The 19,054-nt window shown below is 38.9% G+C and overlaps 1 protein-coding gene across 6 annotated transcripts in view; it reads right to left on the reverse strand.

The window, feature by feature from the left end:
- The window catches only part of HERC2 (HECT and RLD domain containing E3 ubiquitin protein ligase 2), a 228,097-nt gene that overhangs the window by 180,668 nt on the left and 28,375 nt on the right, over positions 1–19,054 (reverse strand). For 5 of the 6 annotated variants that reach the window (XM_067742325.1, XM_067742323.1, XM_067742327.1 and 2 more), the window contains exons 4-10: positions 15,891–16,028; positions 6,381–6,600; positions 3,822–3,922; positions 3,176–3,332; positions 2,618–2,728; positions 1,901–2,072; positions 2–175 (exon numbers count right to left, since the gene is read on the reverse strand). In XM_067742325.1, the coding sequence (XP_067598426.1) occupies positions 2–175; positions 1,901–2,072; positions 2,618–2,728; positions 3,176–3,332; positions 3,822–3,922; positions 6,381–6,600; positions 15,891–16,028 (1,073 nt within the window). Of the gene's footprint in view, position 1; positions 176–1,900; positions 2,073–2,617; positions 2,729–3,175; positions 3,333–3,821; positions 3,982–6,380; positions 6,601–15,890; positions 16,029–19,054 lie in introns of those variants that run through there. The other variant, XM_067742328.1, reaches the window with a different exon arrangement.

The following is a 19,054-nucleotide window of genomic DNA, read 5'->3' on the forward strand; positions in this document are numbered from 1 at the left end:
CCTTATGAGAGGTCGGAGAGCTACAGAGAGGTGGCATACAGGGGGCGGCCAGGCGGTCCAGGTGGGCCATGACAACAACCGCAGTCTGTCGTAAGTCTATGGCAAGCTCGCTGTCTCGCGGAAGAGTGAGGTACCTCAGGAAGCTCTCATTGGGGCTCAGAGGGCCAGACAGAAGCTAGAGAAGAAAAGTAAAGAAACATCTTCAGAAACGGTGGGAAAAATTAAAGTAACACAGTTAGCCTTTAACCACTCTTTATATTTTGGTATTCACAGTTAGACATTATCTGTAAACCTGCCCCTTTCTGGCTATCAAGTAAGAAGTGTTGCTGACGCATTGAGATCTATACACGCACCGCACACAGTGGTGCCCACACATCCGCACATCCGTCACCTGTGTGCCAACTCCACACAGGTAAATGACACAGCCCGACCGTCCTCAGGTTCACTACCCCAAGGACCCTCGAAAGAACTCAGAGCAATCTTCCTGGGAACAAAGCACTGTACCTCAACCTGGCTTTGAAAACTGAAAACAAAAACCACTTACTTTAATCTAAATGCTGCCCACTCATCAGAAAACCTAATTTTATTTGCACATTAAGTAATAATTCTAATTCTTCTGAAGCCAGAATAGCTTTATTATCACTAAAGACTGCAAAGTGAAAGAATAATTAGGCTGAAACTTCATAACGGAATAGCTAAGTCTTTCCAGAAAAGACCTGCAAGATCAAACTTGTACCTCTAAAAAGCCACAGCCCCAGGGGTGTGGAGCTGGGCGGGCCCTGCCCTGCCACCAGCCTCAGCTTCCTGGGACTAAACACAGGGATGACTTACGTGACATTCTCTGCGTGGTGCCCCACATTCAGGAAGGGCCAACAAAGTGAGTCGCTATTTCCAACGCTCTTTTTCTAATATTTTTCTGAAAGTGTGCATTTCAGACTTGGCTCCACGCTGCCAATGCAGCTGTTGCTGGCTAATGGAGGTGCCGTCCATAAACAGCACATGGAGGAGGACAGAGCGGGAAGAGAAGATTTGCCTGGGCCCTGGAAGGGTCAACACCAACCCACAGTAACTGCCCTCCACGCAGACAGAGTGAGGTATCGTGGCAGAACAGCTCCTCTGAACCAGACGCGCGCTCCCTCCCACGCCAGCCGAGCCTCGCTCCTGCACTGTGGCCCCATGTCATCACCGCAGGCACCGTAAGAACGCACTCTTTCTGAATATCATCAGGATTTTTACCCATCTTCATGCCGCTACTAACTCAATTAGCCCCATCACAGCCAAACCACAACACGACTGGCTGCCGGGAACACAAAAGCGCTAAACGCACAAAAGGCTCAGGGGCTCCAGCGTAGCAGAAAGAAAACTGCATGGCCAGCAAGGCAGCAGATGGATCTCTGTAAAAGCACAAGCTGATATTTGTTAAGAAACATGGTCCTAATACACACAATCCAAAATGAACACAAAGGGCCAGGGTCTACAAAACACAGCTGGCTCTGGTCACTCCTTAGTTGCTGCAAAGAATCCGAATGTGATCATGCGATAGTTCTGCTGTATCAACTTGTGACCTACACAATGACCTGCCATAGCCAATGCCACACCTGACTCACTGTTTGCTTCGTTTTTTTCCTTTATTTTTGGTCATACCGCGCAGCTTGCAGGATCTTAGTTCCCCAACCAGGGATTGAACCCGTGCCCCCTGCAGTGGAAGTACGGAGTCTTAACCACTGGACGACCAGGGAAGTCTCTGATTCACTGTTTTAATGGCCAAAACCACTCTCCCCCCAGAAGCAACTACCACCACAGATAATGTGCTCTGGTCTTGTGTATAAAAGGCTAACTCCTTTAGGATAAGTGAAATGAAGAGAGCTACTTAAGTGCAAAGTCTCGTGACGATACCTACATGAGTGTCACCTTCTGTATGGGGGGCATCTTTACTGCACATGATGCTCTGGAACCTTTGCAGCAAAGGAAGAAGGGGGGCGCTGGTACCCTGGGCAGACCGCTCATTGTCAGTTTCCTGTGTCCCACTGTCCCACAATTGAAGCAGCAACAGGATAGCAGATAACATTTGGCTGGAAGAGAAATTATCTTTATTCTCTAGTAAAAATTTTAACATTTTTTGCCATGGTCTGTAAAAAATTAAAGCAGACAGCTAAATAAAACTGAAGAAATACTTTAGATTTGAAAGGAAACTAAAACAAGGCCCTGAAAACAATTCTTGGCAGTAAAATCCCTAAATCAATGCCAAGATTTTAGCACAAGACATCTACCTTCTGTGGATGAGAAACATAAAACCAGTTAAGAAGCTCAAATAGCACTTTCTACAGGGAATTTCTAGGACCTTAAATTAATGGAATAAAAATAACTATTTGAAGAAAATTAAGAGAGAGAGGGAAAAGAAATAACAGTTCCTAAACTACTAGAAAGTTGAACACAAAAAAGGAAGTGAAGAAAACTTAAGTGTACCCAGGTCTGAAAATAGAGGGTCTGGGACATGGTTCTTTGATCACAGACCACCACACATTTCCTACAGTCACAAATAGTTCAATGAAATGCAACAGCTGCTCAGATACACAGGCATCTCCCTACAGCACTCCCAGCCTATAGCACCCCTCACCTCAGCGTGCCTCTCTGCACAGCCAGCTCTAACAGGATGGCCAGGGCCAGGTGCTGGTCCTGCAGGGGGATACTTCCTGGCCCTTTGGTACCAGGCGTTCCATGAACATCCCTGAAATGACAGCAGAGGATGCAGGGACAAAGTAACAACAGACCTTAAAGACAGCATACTTAAAACAAGCATGTTGTTAATGTTAAATTAAGTACCTTCCCTTTCCCATGGAGAAATATATTTTTAATATTTAGAATCAGGTTTCTGAGACTTGCTTACTCAAATTTAATCAGAGATTCTAAAGCATACAATTAACCTGTAAAGATAAGTTTTTATTAAAAGTATTAATTCAGATACTATATGATGATTACATTAGAAGACATATTCCAAGTTGCTGTAGCATAAAACTACTTGTATCATTATTCAAATGATGAGCCTGAGGGTACGCTGGAAACACTCCAGAAACCAACCTACTAAATTTCTTAGCTCTAAAGAGAAGAAGGTGAGACGAGACTGCAAAGCATGCTGGAACCGTTCACACAGTAAAATGTAAGAAGAAGAACTCACCCGGTCACGACGGACCTGAGGAAGCGGGTTGCTCTTTCTACCACCTCCAGCCACACAGAGGACACTGTGCTCTCATCAAAGAGCGAGGCCTCAGGCAGGGCTCTCAGGGCGTCCAGGGATTCCTGCAACAGCTCGCTGCAGAGGTCCGCGTCCTCCCCTGGGCACACACAAGGCAGATGACGCCACCCGTACCCGGGCAGCACACAGACAGAGTTCTCCCCACTCTCCCAGGCAGGTCTCCTACCCCCAGAGTGAGAGGACGCCACTGGCAGGTTTTCAATCTCTCACTTTCCTCTCAATGAGATACCGCAAGAACTCAGAGACTAACACTGAACAGTTGCTCCAACGTCAATTCTTTATTGTATGACTCTCATGTGAGCAATTCTAATTTCTGGTTCTCCTAGAAAATAAATCAGTACAGAGGCACTGCGGTGGTTCACCTGGGATGTATGTGCATACGCACCTTTTTTCTTAGAAGCACAGGCCTGCAAAGTCAAACAGACTGTGAAGCCTCTCATTTTACAAACAAGGAAAATGAGGCCTAGAGAGCACATGGGATCAACCCAGGGGCACGTGGTGGCAGAAGTGAGGAAAGAACCCACATCCCCTGATGTGGCAGGAAACAGAACACGCGGGGCACACGTACCTGACCGCCAGGCCCTGCGCAAGAACGCAAAGGCAAAGGAGAGAGCTGCTCGGGATCCAACTCTCGCAAGGCCTTCCACCCCTTTGCCTGTGGGCCGGGAACTGCGGACAACATACATGGGGGGGTGTGGGAATTGGTCAGTCAGAGGCATGTGCAAATTCTAAAATAAAATAAGTAATACGAAAGGATTTGTTCCAAAATGTGATCAATGGGTTTCTTTAGATAGCAGGATCACAAATGACTTTTAGTTTCACGCTTTAAAGACTTTTATCAAATGTCCTTTGTAAAGGAAAAGTTTTCTCTTTGAGGGGAAAAAAAAAGACAGTTAAAAAGAATTTTAAATGACTTGCTAAAACACTCATGAAATAATCTCAGGGAACTAATATTATTAGTTGGGGGAAGACAGATGATAAACGAAATAAACAGATAAACATAAAAGGGGGATTCAATTTACAAAGTAAAGAAAAGGCAGGTGAGGGGTAAGGAGCACACAGAAAACAAGGCAGCAAGTGCCGACACTCAGCCCCAGGCCTGGGCATCAGCTCTGGCCCTCCCCCTGCCTAGGGCTATGTGGCTGCTAGGTCTGCAGGCCCCGTCATGTGCTCTTCTCCTTCACCCACACTCCCACCTACCTCAGCAGGTAACCCCGCCTGAATTTACTGCTTTTCATTCTCACGTGTTTTTTAAGCATTTTTCTACTTATATATGTTAATTTAACAAGACATGGTTTCATTTTGCACGTATTAAGAAGTTATACAAACCATAAAAATCATCCTTTTAAAAAAAACCTAGAATATAAAAATGTGTGTACAATATAAACTCAATCATACGTAGCAAGAAATTTTATTTTCAACTTTATACTGTTATGTATTTCTACTATATACTTCACTCTCCAAATTTACTCTAATTTGCTTTCATAATTAGGGAGAAATGTTATTTAAAATGGGCAATCATATAGAATGATCTCCCCAAGATACAATATCAAGTCAAATTAGCAGTGAGGAACGTGGGGACCCACAGAGGCAGCTGGTACGCGCACGTCTATGAATCCTGAACAGTGCAGGATACGTGCTTGGGGAGCTCTACGAGGAAACAACCCTCTAAGAAAGCTGTACCAGGAGAGGCATGAAGCTGGGGTTCCCCTCAGCCAATCGCGACCTCATCCACGGAGAAAGAGCCAAACAGTCCTAAATCTGTACCGTGTAAAAACTGCTAAATCTTCAACAAGTGGCTCTCCATTTTACAGCTATTTAAGAAAACAGAAATAGAAATAGCTTGGACCCACCCCCATCTACGCCAATCAACTATCCAACCCACAGCCAGTTCTACGAAAAAGGTAAAACCCACTACTATCCAAATAAGTCGAGAAATTAGGGAAAGATATCTACTAAAATTTAGGAGATAACACTACACATCTAACAGAATGGCTAAAATAAATAAGTGACAACACCACCAAATGCTGACGAGGATATGGAGAAATGGAACCACTCATACATGGCGGATGAGAATGTGAAATGGTACAGCTATTCCGGAATCAGTACGAAAATGTCTTACAAACCTAAACGTAAGACCCAGCAATTGCACCCTAGGCATTTATTCCAGAGAAATGAAACTTAAGTTCACACAAAAACCTGTACACAAATATTCACAGCAGCTTTATTCAAAATACTCAAAAATGATAAACAACTGAGATATCCTTCAAAGGTTGAGTGGTTAAACACAATGTGGTACATCCATACGTGGAATCCTGCTCAACAATGATGACACATTCACCTACTTGGAAGAATCTCAAAGGAATAATGCTGAGTGAAAAAGCCAACCTCAAAAGGTTACATAATAAACATGGAGAACAGGTTAATGGTTGCAGCTATAAAAAAGGGTCCTTGTCCTGTACCCTGTGGCAGTACTGACAGAAATCTACACCTGCGATAAAATCTCATGCATACACACATACACAGAGGATTGAAAGCATGTAAAATGGGAAATCTGAGTAAGACGGGTACAATGTATCAAAGTCGATATCCTAGTTGTGATTTTTGTACTACAGTTTTGCAAGTGAAAAACTAGGGAAACTGGCTGAAGGGTATAAGGAATCTCTCTATTATTTCTTACAACTGCATGTGAATCCATAAAAGCATCTCTTGTAAGAAAAGAATAAGTAAATCACATTAAGAAGAAAAAAAATGAAGCATCTAAACTAGTTAAGCACTACTACAATGTGATAATTCCCTACCCGGTACCAAAACAAAAAGAATATAATGTTCAGATCCCATTTTCAAATCTAGACATGCCGATCTGAACTTTTGACTGGCTTCTACAGTTACTGACAGAACAGGGTCTTTAAAATAATGGTACAGGTTACAGCATAGCCTGTTACTTTATGAGCAAATTGGGAAAGCCATTCTCCAGATTATATGAAACATACAAAAAGGGAAAGAAAGAATAAAATTTCAGAAAACAAAAACAGACTATATTGAAAGCCTTAATTAAACTTTCTTAAACAAAACAGCATGAGTTTTATATTTAGCTGGTATCAGGATTCTTTTTTAATTATATTACCTCTTTTTGTCCACAGGAGGCAAAGAAACACTGCTGCTTTTCCACTTAACTTTGACAGTCTCCTGAAAAACAGTTCTATTCAAGGCAATGAAGTATCGTTCCAAAACGACGAGTCTCTGCTTGAGCCTCAGGGCTGAAAGGGTGGTGGTGGCTGACTGGATGGCCAGAGCTTGTTGCTCTCTAACCAACACAGAAAGACACTCCTTCAGTTCATTCACCTCTAGAAAACAAGATAAAACATCCAACCTCTGAATATCATGGGCACAGTTTGTTGTAACATTATAAAATGGGTAACAATAATAGGTAATAGCTGAGTGCTTAATATGTGCCACAAACGGTTTTAAGCAGTTTACACACATTAGGTAATCCTCACAGGCACCATTAAGAGGTAGTACTGTGCATGCATTCTATGGAGGAGGAAACTGAGGCACAGAGTGCTTGCCCAAGGTCACCCAGCTGAGTATGGCACACGGGAGACCACTCTTAGCCACCATGTTATACTGCCTCTCTGTAAACATGGTATAAAAGTTTTTAACACAAAATTGTGAAGTCAATCCTTATCAGCAACACATTTCCTAGATAGAGAGAAAAACTACATCCAGTATTTTCATGTTATAAAACCAAATCCAAAATAAAAACAGTTTCAATAAATTGCCCAGCATACATGACCGATGAGAGGTAATACATTTATGGAATATTTCAGAGAAAGATGAAGTAACTAGTCAGAATGTGCTATGGGTAAGTAGTATTTCATCATACTATTCTCTCTACTGTGTATGTTTGAAATTTTCTACACTTAAGGACTTTTTTTTTTAGGTACCTAGAAGAAAATTACGTGAATGAAAATAACTAAAAGGAGTCTTGTCTTACAATTAAGCATAAAGCTGCCTTAAGTTGAACTGTAAACTAAGTTACCTTCCACCAACCCCCTATACCAATAAAGCACCTGTAAACTAAGTTACCTTCCACCAACCCCCTATACCAATAAAGCACCCAGTGGTAACGAGAGCAGGAGATGTCCTATGCTTGTTTTTCTATCTCTGATATTTATTAGCTATGAAGCCAAAACAGTCATCGCCCTGGTAGCCTCATATACCAAGAGACAAAAGTCACACACCTACTGACTTCCCCTATACGGAAGACATTTATTTTTTAGCTACCCATGACCTAAACATGCTTTTCCTATGGCAGAGAAGGAGATCATAGAAGGCATCAGATGGATACACCTCACCACTCTCTAGAGAGGCCACCAGGACAAAGCTTCCCTCTCCACACACAGGAACTATGGCACAGAGATGCACATCCAGACACCAGAGGTTGGATGCTAAGTCTGGAAAGCTCCACTAGCTAAAATGGCTAATCATTATAGAAAACTAGATGGAAAAAATATGTCTTTTTGTGTTTTTTGTGTTTTTCTTTTTTTTTTTGAAAAATACTTTTGGAACTTCCCTGGTGGTCCAGTGACTAAGACTCCATGCTTCCAATACAAGGGGTGAGGGTTCGATCCCTGGTCTGGGAACTAAGATCCCACATGCTGTGTGGCATGGCCAAAAAAGGAAAAAAAAATTTTTTTTTAAATACAGATTTCAGAAACACTAAAAGCAATGTAACAGAAAAATATGAGAAAAACATTAATAAATGTTTTTTAAAAATACTCTAAATTCCAAACTAGGCTCAAGATGAAGAAGCAGAAAGATTTATACATGAAGTACCATCCCTACCCTTCACAGGCATCCTTGCAGAATCACCTTTGGCCCAACACTGAGAGGTGCCTGAGGCCCTGCATACATACGGGAGACTTCACTGAGACAAGCCCTGTCAAAGACAGTTTGTCTACACATCCCCCATGCAGAATTTCTTCCAGAAATCAGGCCTAAGAAAAGCTTTACCTTCCTGAATAATCACTATGTTTTCTACTTTGAAATAATAATACGTCTCTCTTCCGCGTTGCTGCAAAGCCCAGAGACAACTGTGAAGCTCAAAGAGAGCCTTCATGCCCTTGAGCCTGCTCTCCTTCCTGATGTCCTAACGGTGCTTGCCCTGCCCAACTCCTAATGCCTAGTCAATCAGTCATTTATTGTAGGATACCTTGAAACAAGTAGGTGAGTAAATAAAGTAACAAAGAAACAAATCATGGAGACCATGGGGGGAGCCAGCAGAACTCCCATCCCCTCCTGGCAGTAACAAGGTATAGCACACTCTTGCCCTGCCAGAATGGTGTCACAGAAAACCAATCAGAGTCTCAGAACATAACGTGAAGATGTCCATGTTTCAACAGAAAGTCACTCATCACATCAAGAGCCAGGATGATCTCAAAATAAATTTTAAAAAGACAATAAATAGAAACACCAAGATGACAGAGACGTTAGAATACTCTCATAAAGATTTTAAAGAAGCCACAATAAAAAAATGCTCCAAAAAGCAAAAACAAACACACTTGAAACATATGAAAAAATAGAAAACCTAAGACAAGAAAAAGGAGTTTTATTTAAAAAAGAAAAAAAAAGAACCAAATGGAAATTTTGGAACCAAAAAACCTAATAACCAAAATAAAGTTTGGTGAAAGGGCTCAACAGTAGAATGGAAAAAAATAAAGATGAATCACTAAATTAGAAGCCAGAAGTTGCCAATCAAATAAGGAGAGAAAATACACTGGAAAAATAAAATTGCACTGAACTGAAAACATGCTAGAAGGATTCAATGGCGCATTACATGAAGCAGCAGAAAAGCTCAGTAAACTCAAAGACAGGGCACTGTAGTTCACCCAGTCAGAGCAACAAAAAGAAAAAACAATGAAAAAATGTGAAAATAGGTTAAGGGATATACGACACAATATCAAGCAGACTTCACAGGGTCCCAGAAGGAGAAGAGGCAGAGAAAGGGACAGAAAACTTATCTGATGTAATATAGGAAAAAACTTCCCTAACCTGGGGAAGGAAACAGACATTGAGATCCCGGAAGTCCAGAGAGTTCCAAACCACAGAAAACTAAAGACACCCACAACAAAACACATCATAATTAAAATGTCAAAGGTTAAAAATAAGATAAAAATCTTAAAAGCAGCAAGAGAAAAACAACTTGTTAGATGCAAGGGAACCCCTGTAAGACTGTAAGTAGATTTTTCAGCAGAAATTTTGCAAGGCAGAAGAGAGTGGCATAATATATTCAAAGCCTGAATGAAAAAAACTTCTTTACCCAACAAACATATCAAGTAGCAAGTGAAGGAGAGATAAAGAGTTTTCTAGACAAGTAAAAGTTAAAGGAGTTCATCACCACTAATCTAGCCTTAATAGAAATGATAAAAAGAGTTCTTTAAGCTGAAAAGAAAGAGAACTAATTAGTAACAAGAAAACATTTGAAAGTATAAATCTCACTGGTAAAAGTAAATATATAATAAAGGTAGTGGATTAATAACTTAAAAACTGAGTATAAAGGTTAAATGACAAAAGTAAAAATAACTATAACAAACAATTAAGGGATATATAAGATAAAAAGTTGCAAATTATGACATCAAATACACAAAACATGGGAGAGGAGGATAAAAATGCAAAGCTTAGAATGTGTTCAAACGTATGTTTATTTATAAATAGAATGTTATAAATACAAGCTGTTATATGTAAGCTTCATGGTAGCCACAAAGCAAAAAACTATAGTAGATACACAAAAGATAATGAGAAAGGAATCTAGGCATACCATTAAAGAGAATCATCAAATCACAAAGGAGAACTACAAAACAGCCAGGAATAAAACAATTATCATAACAGCAATAAAAACAAACGTTATCAATAACTGTAAATGTAAATGGAGTAAATTCACCAATAAAAAGACACAGAGTGGTTGAAAGGATTAAAAAAAAAGAACTCATCTATATACTGCCTACAAGAGACTCACTTCAGACATAAGGACACAACACACAGACTGAAAGTGAAGGGATGGAAAAAGATATTCCATGCAAATGAAAACCAAAAGAAAGTTGGGGTACCTATACTTAGATCAGATAAATAGATTTTAAAACAAAAGTGTAATAAGAGACAAAGAAGGGCATTACATAATGATAAAGGGGTGAGTCCAACAAGAGAATATAACATTTGTAAATACCTATACACCCAACATAGGAGTAACTAAATATAAAGCAAATATTAAGAGACCTAAAGGGAGAAATTGATAGCAATACAATAATAGTATTGTATTATAGTATAGTAAAGGACTTTAATACACCCCTTACATCAACAGATAAATCACCCAGACAGAAAAATCATTAAAATAACATCTGCCTCATATGACATGTTAGATCTGATGACCTTAACAGATATATACAGAACATTCCATCCAAAAGTAACAGAATACACATTCTTCTCAAGTGCACATGAAACATTCTCCAGACTATCATGTATTAGGTCACAATAAACTTAATTAGACTGAAATCACATCAAGCATCTTTCTGAACCACAAAGTTATGAAACTGGAAATCAACTACAAGACAAAAACTGGAAAATTCACAAATATGTGGAGATTAAACAACATGCTACTGAACAACCAATAGGTCAAGGAAGAAATCAAAAGAAAAACAAAGACCTTGAGACAAATGAAAATGGAAATACAACATACCCAAACTTACGGGATATAGCAAAAGCAGTTCTAAGAGGGAAGTTAAGAACAATAAATGCCTACCTCAAAAAAACAAGAAAAATCTCAAATAAACAAGAAACCAGATAGCCTAAATAAGCACCTCAAAAAACTAAAAAAAAAAAAAAAACACAAATGAAGCCCAAAGTTTTTAGAAGGAAGGAAATAACAAAGATCAGAGTGGGAACAAATGAAAGAGACTACAAAGACAATAGAAAAGATAAATAAAACCAACAGTTGTTTTTTGAAAAGATAAACAAAACTAACAAACTGTTAGCTAGAATCACCAAGAAATAAAGAGGGCCCAAATAAATAAAATCATAAACGAAAGTGGAAATGTTACAGCTGGTACCACAGAAAGACGAAGACAACTTAGAAGAAATAAATTCCTAGAAACATACAAACTGCCAAGACTGAATCATAAAGAAATAGAAAGTATGACCAGACCAATTACTTGTAAGGAGACTGAATCAGTGATTAAAAACCTCCAAACAAACAAAACTCCAGAACCAGAGGGCTTCACTGGTGAATTATGCAAAACCTTCAAAGAAGAATTAATACCGATACTTCTCAAACTCTTACAAGAAAAACAGAAAATGAGGGAATACTTCCAAACTCATTTTACAAGGCCAGCATTACCCTGATACCAAAACCAGACAAGACAACCACCAGGCAAGAAAATTACAGGACAACTTCCCTGATGTTCACAGATGCAAAAAACCTTCAACAAAATATTAGCAAACCAAATTCAACAATACATTAAAAGGATCATACATCATGATCAATTGGAATTTATTCCAGAGATACGAGGATGGTTCAACATCCACAAATCAATCAATGTGCTATACCACATTAACAAACTGAAGGATAAAAATCATTTGACAGAATTCAATATCCATTTATCATAAAAAACTCTCACAAAAGTGGGTACAGAGGGACCATACCTCAATGTAATCAAGGCCATATATGACAAGCCCAGAGCTAATATCATACTCAGGGGTGAAAAGCTAAAACATTTCCTCTAAGATCAGGAATAAGACAAGGTTGCCTACTCTCACAACTTTTTTTCAACACAGTATGTGAAGTCCTAGCCACAGCAATCAAACAAGAAAAAGTAATCCAAACGGTAAAGGAATAGGTAAAACTGTCACTGTTTGCAGTGACGTGACAGCATACATGGAAAATCCTAAAGACACTCCAAAAAACTACCAGAACTTGTCAATGAATTTGGTCAAGTTTTAGGATACAAAATTAATAAACACAAATCTGCTGCATTTCTACTCATGAATGATGAACTACCAGAACGAGAAATTAAGAAAACAGTCCCATTTACAGTTGCATCAAAAAGAATAAAGTACCCAGGAATAAATCTAAGGAGGTAAAAGAACCGTAGTCAAAAAACTGTAAGACACTCATGAAGGAAATCGAAGACTACACAAACAGATGGAAAGATATACTGTGCTCGTATACTGAGAGAATTAATATTGCTTAAATGACCATACTACCCATCTACAGATTCAATGCAATCCCTATCAAAATCCCAATGGCATTTTTCACAAAACTAAAATAAATAATTCTAAAATTTGTACGGAAACACAAAAACCCCTAACAGCTAAAACATTCTTGAGAAAGAAGAACAACGTTGGAGGTATCAGGCTCCCTGATTTTAAACTATACTACAAAGCTACAGTAATCAAAACAGTATGGTACTGGCACAGAAACAGACACATAGATCAATGGAAAAGAATAGAAAGCCCAGAATGAACCCATACTTATATGGGCAATTAATCAAAAAGCGGTAAAAATATACAATGGAAAAAAGACAGCCTCTTCAACACATGATGTTGGGAAAACTGGACCTCTACATGCAAAACTGGACTACTCTCTCACACCATGCACAAAAAAAATTCAAAATGGATTTAAGACTTAAATGTAAGACCTGAAACCATAAAACTTCTAGAAGAAAACACAGGCAGTACACTCTTTGACAATGGCCCTAGCAATATCTTTCTGGATATGTCTCCTCAGGCAAGGGAAACAAAGGCAAAAGTAAATTAATGGGACTACATCAAACTAAAAAGCTTCTGCATAGTGAAGAAAACTATCAACAAAAGGATAAGGCTTATACACTACCAAACGTAAAATAGATAGCTAGTGGGAAGCAGCCGCATAGCACAGGGAGATCAGCTAGGTGGTTTGTGACCACCTAGAGGGGTGGGATAGGGAGGGTGGGAGGGAGGGAGATGCAAGAGGGAAGAGATATGGGAACATATGTATATGTATAACTGGTTCACTTTGTTATAAAGCAGAAACTAACACACCATTGTAAAGCAATTATACCCCAATAAAGATGTTAAAAAAACAAAAAAAGATAAGGCTGCCTACTGAATAGGAGAAGACATTTACAAACAATATATCTGATAAGGGGTTAATATCCAAAATATACGAAGAACTCATTTAACTCAACATTAAAACAAACAAACTACCCAATTAAAAAAATGGGCAGAGGATCTGAACAGATATTTTTCCAAAGAAGACATTTAAATGGCCAACAGGCACATGAAAAGACGTTCAACATCACTAATCATCAGGGAAATGCAAATCAAAACCACAGTGAAATAGATACCACCTCACACCTGTCAGAATGGCTATTATCAAAAAGGCAACAAATAACAAGTGTTGACAAGGATGTGGAGAAAAGAGAAGCCTTGTGCACTGTTCGTGGGAATGTAAATTGGTGCAGCTACAATGGACAACAATATGGAGATGTCTCAAAAAATTAAATATAGAACTACCACATGATCCAGCAATCCCACTTCTGGGTATTTATACAAAGAAAACAAAAACACCTATTAGAAAAGATATAAGTACCCCTATGTTCATTGCAGCATTGTTTACAATTGCCAAAATATGAAAGCAACCTATGTGCCCATCAATAAATGAATGGATAAAGAAGATGTGATAAATATAGATACAGATATACACACACACACAAAATATCACTCAACTATAAAAGGGAATGAAATCTTGCTATTTGTGACAACATGGATGGACCTAGAGAGTATTACGTTAAGGGAAATAAGTCAGATAGAGAAAGACAAATACTGTATGATTTCACTTATATATGGAATCTAAAAAGTGAAACAAATAAATAAACATAACTAAACAGAGTCAAAGATACAGAGAACAAACAGGTAGTTGCCAGTAGGGAGAAAAGTGGGAGGTGAGGGAGATTAAGAGGTACAAACAACCAGTTGCAAAGGAAATGAGTCAGGGCTAAAATATGACACAAATGAACCTATCTACAAAACAGAAACAGACTCACAGACACAGAGAACAGACTGGTGGTTGCCAAGGGGGAGGAGTGGGGAAGGGATGGATTGGGAGTTTGTGACTAGCAGATGCAAACTATTATATATAGAATGGGTAAACAACAAGGTCCTACTGTATAGCACAGGAAACTATATTCAGTACCCTGTGATAAACCATAATGGAAAAGAATTTTTAAAAGAATGTATGTATATGTATAACTGAATCACTTTGCCATACAGCAGAAATTAATACAACATTGTAAATCAACTATACTTCAATAAAAAAATGAGTTATGGGTATGAAATATACAGTGTGGGGAATACAGTCAGTAATTAGGTAACGTTTTTGTATAGTAACAGATCATAACTAGACTTATTGTGATGATCATTTTGAAACGCATAGAAATATCAAATCACTATGTCGTATAACAGGGAGTAACACAATGTTGTAGGTCAATTCTACTTCAAAAACAAAGAAACAAACTCATAGGAAAAGAGATCAGATTTGTGGTTACCAGAGGCAGGGGGTGGGGGGAGGGGGAATTGGCTGAAGGGGGTCATAAGGCAGAAACCTCCAGTTATAAGATAAGTAAATACTAGTGATGTAATGAACAACACGATAAAGATAATTAATGCTGCTATATGTTAATATGGAAGTTAGAAGAAGAAACCCTAAGATTTCTCATCACGAGGAAAAAATATTTTTTCTATTTCTTTAATTTTGTATCTATATGAGATGATGGATGTTCACTGAACTTTCTGTGGTAATCATTTCATGATATTTGTAAGTCAAACCATTATGCTGTACACTACTTTATGTCTACTTTGTGACACTACTTTGTGACTACCTTATGTCAATTATAGCTCAATAAAACTGGAGAAAAAAAAGTTAAACACAGAATTACCACATGATCCAGCAATTTTACCCCTAGGTATATACGCAATGAATTGAAGCAGAGACTCTAACTCGTGTACACCTATGTTCTTAGCAGCACTATTCCCAATAGCCAAAAGGTGGAAGCAACTCAAATGCCCATCCACAGATGGATGAACAAAATGTGGTATATACATACAATGGAATATTATTCAGCCTTAAAGAGGAAGGAAATTCTGACACATGCTACAACATGAATGAATCTTGAAGACATTATGCTAAATAAAGTAACAAGCCAGATACAAAAAGACAAATATAATGATTCCACTTATATGAGGTAACTAGACTAGTCAAAATCCTAAAAACAGAAAGTTAGTGGCTCCCAGGGGGCTAGGGAAGAAAGGGGAGTTATCATTTAGTAAGTACAGAGTTCCAGTTTGGGAAGATGAAGAGGCTCTGGAAATGGGTAGTGGTCATAACTGCACAACAGTGTGAATGTATTTAATGTCACTGAACTGTATACTTAAAACTGACTGAAATGGTAAAATGTATGTTATGCACAGTCTATTACAACATAAAAAAAATTTAAGTTTAATTTTTAAAAATTCTATGACCAAAAAAAAGTCCACCTACTCTATCTAGAAAATGAGTGCTGGATCAATCGTTCCAAAGTACCAAAAGTTCAGAAGATCATAATACCTGGTTGCTTGCCCCACACCCAGCTCTCTAGGATTGATTTGGCCCTATATGCAGGTGCAGGAGTTTCTTCCTCTTCTTTTTTCTCTTTGTCATTTAGATCTTCTTTCTTTGTTCCAATCTGCATATCAACACCATCATCTGGAAAATTTTTTAAAAATTTAAGTGTATAAATTGCTTTTTAAAATGTAACATCTACTTGCCAACACCATCATCTGGAAAAAATTTTTTTAAATGTACATGTATAAATTGCTTTTTAAAATGTAACATCTCTTTCCCAGTCGCTCCCAGAAATGTAAAGGTTAAGTTACAACACACATCATTAGCTGACCATTTGATGGTTGGGAAAAAAAAAATTACATGACTCATCAACATAACAGAAACAGTGTGATTTATTAAGTAATGAATAGCCCAGTGACCCTTTTAATTTAAAAAATCGATATTCCAATTGTTCTTTGAAGCATGTCTTCCAAAATATTCCAATTTCTTACTACATCTCACAACTAAGAAACTTAGTCTTTGATATTAACATTAACTGTTTTCATCCAGTGATTCCCAACTGCTGTGTGTCCACGGGAAGGGAGGATGTGGAATCAGAGTATGATTCAATGATCATTTTCAACTCTATACATTGCCCTACTCCACCACCAACTGAGAACCAGTGCTACACAGGGCCACTACCACTGAGGGAGCGTAATTCAGAAGCACTGCAATACAGCAGAAACGTGAGAACCATGACTTTAGGCCACTGACAAGTTTCAGTCAACAAAAAATGTCATGAAACTCCTTACACAGTAAGTTAAGAGAGAACTAATATTAACATAGAGGTGTAAATGTGTCCTAGCCTAGAAAGCCCTTACTAAATGAACTATTTTCTAAATGACATAATTAGAAATATACAGTTGACCCTTGAACAACGTGTGCAGTCAAAAATCCGCATGTAACTTATAGTCAGCCCTCCACATGTGCAGTTCTTCCGAGTCCAGCATTTCCAACAACCAAGGATCATGCAGTGCTGCAGTATTTACTACTGAAAAAAAAAAATCTGCTTATATGTGGACTAGTACAGTTCAAACCCATGTTGCCAGCATCAACTGTACATCTAAATCTGTGAAAGAGAATATATCATATCACAAACAGTAAGGAATATCTAAAAATACCTAAAACCAACAAGGGACAAAAGAAACTCCTAAATTCTTTCAGAAAAATATCAGATATCCAACAGAAGGAACCCCAAACAGCTAATGCTATGAAGAGATACTCAAATTCATATTTAGAAAAATATAAATTAAAATAATGAAGTATTATATTACTTTACACTCACCAAATTCACAACTGTTAGAAAGCTAAAATATAAGCTCCAAAGCAGTAATTTTTTTTTCCTTTTTCATCTGGTTTTGCTCTCTGATATATCCCAAATGCCTAGAACAACGCATGCCAGGGAATAAGCCCTCAATGATGAGTTCAGTAACTAAATAATGCCAAGTGTCAGTAGAAATGTAGGAGGCACAAATCTTCAGACACAGCTGGTGGGAGGGTGGACCCCGCAGCCTACCTGGAGAGCAATCTGGTACAGCTGAGTTACATGGAAGGTCCTCCAGTCGTCCCGAGGGGCTATGCCCACAGAGCTCTCACACAGGCCTGGGATTGGGAGGAGGTGGAAGACAGAGACCCGCAGCAGTCTAATGACCTTGGACACAACTTAAAAATACAGTGCTTGGGCTAAAGAACCACACACTCTCCATGTACACAAACTTACAATGCATGCACATTGTACAACAGTATGTTTTAAATGGCATAAAAACAAATACATTACAAAGAAAACACCTAAAAATATGGATTTGGAAATGGTGTGCCAGGAACTGACCAGTGTAATTAACTCAACCCTCTGCCCCTGAGGCCCAAGAAAAGGCCCCTGTATACCTCATGTGTCCCATTCTTTCAACCTCCTGCAACAGCTATGGTTAACAGTACCTCCCCCATTTACAGAAATATCCAGGGAGTTCCCTAGCGGTCCAGTGGTTGGGACTCTGTGCTCTTACTGCCGAGGGCCCAGGTTCAGTCCCTGGTCAAGGAACTGAGATCCCACAAGCCACGAGGCACAGCCCAAAAGAAAAAAAAAAAAAAAGATATATCCAACAAGCTCCTGGGCATTAAATATAGATTTTTTTGTAATGTGTACTTTTCATACATTACAGATGTAAAACCACACAGCGCCTCTAAATTAAGTACAGATTTGCTTGAAGTCATAGAAAAAGTCAGGCTCGGAATCAGGTTCTCAACCCTATCATACATCAGAAGCAGGGGGTGAGGGACGGACACACACACACACACACACACACACACACACACACACACACACACACATTTTTAATACCAAGCCTCAGTTCTATCACCAGAGATTCTGATTCAGTTGGTCCAGGGCATGGCCTGGGCACCAGCAATTTTAAGTTCCAAGATATTCCTAATATTCCACCAGGTTTAAGGACCACTGGCGTAGAAGGTAAAACGTTAATAAGACAATGCAAATGCAACTGACCAAACAAACAATGGCTATTTTAGCTATCATAAGCACTCTCACTGTAACAAATTAAGGTCATGCAGAAGTAAATAAATCTTTTTAAAAAGATAAGACAAGTGAGAGAAAGGCCAAATAACTTTGGCACTTCTGTTTTTCACAAATTGTTCATCTTTTCACTAAAACTTAAACCATGAAATAATCATTACTGAGTTTTGTGACTGAGAGATTTGTTAATTTTTGTTTTTTTTCACAAGTGTGAGAGAAGTGTCCATGGGGACTGGCAACCTGATTATTGGAATTCAATCTTTTTACAAGCAATGAAGCACTGTTTATTGTCTCTTAGCTTCAGTTCCATCCTCAGTAAAGCTCAGAAGCTCACCTCCAGCCTGCTTTGTGACCAGGAAGTACCAGCATCTGTGTGGGGGACTTGGCCACAGCTCTCATGTCACCCCATTTGATCCTCATCAAGGCAAAGACCAAATGACCAGACTGGCTGTGGATCCCAACCCTGGGGAGGTTGGCTGGCTTTCCCTGGAAGAAGAGGTGGGCCATCAGGACCCCAACACTTCCCTGTAACCACCCAGAAGATCCTCACTATGAGTGACTAGACAGGGACAGGAACCGAAAGCCTGGGCTTTATTTGGCT

The sequence above is a fragment of the Pseudorca crassidens genome, chromosome 6 (genome assembly GCF_039906515.1).
Source record: "Pseudorca crassidens isolate mPseCra1 chromosome 6, mPseCra1.hap1, whole genome shotgun sequence".
Classification (NCBI taxonomy): domain Eukaryota; kingdom Metazoa; phylum Chordata; class Mammalia; order Artiodactyla; family Delphinidae; genus Pseudorca; species Pseudorca crassidens.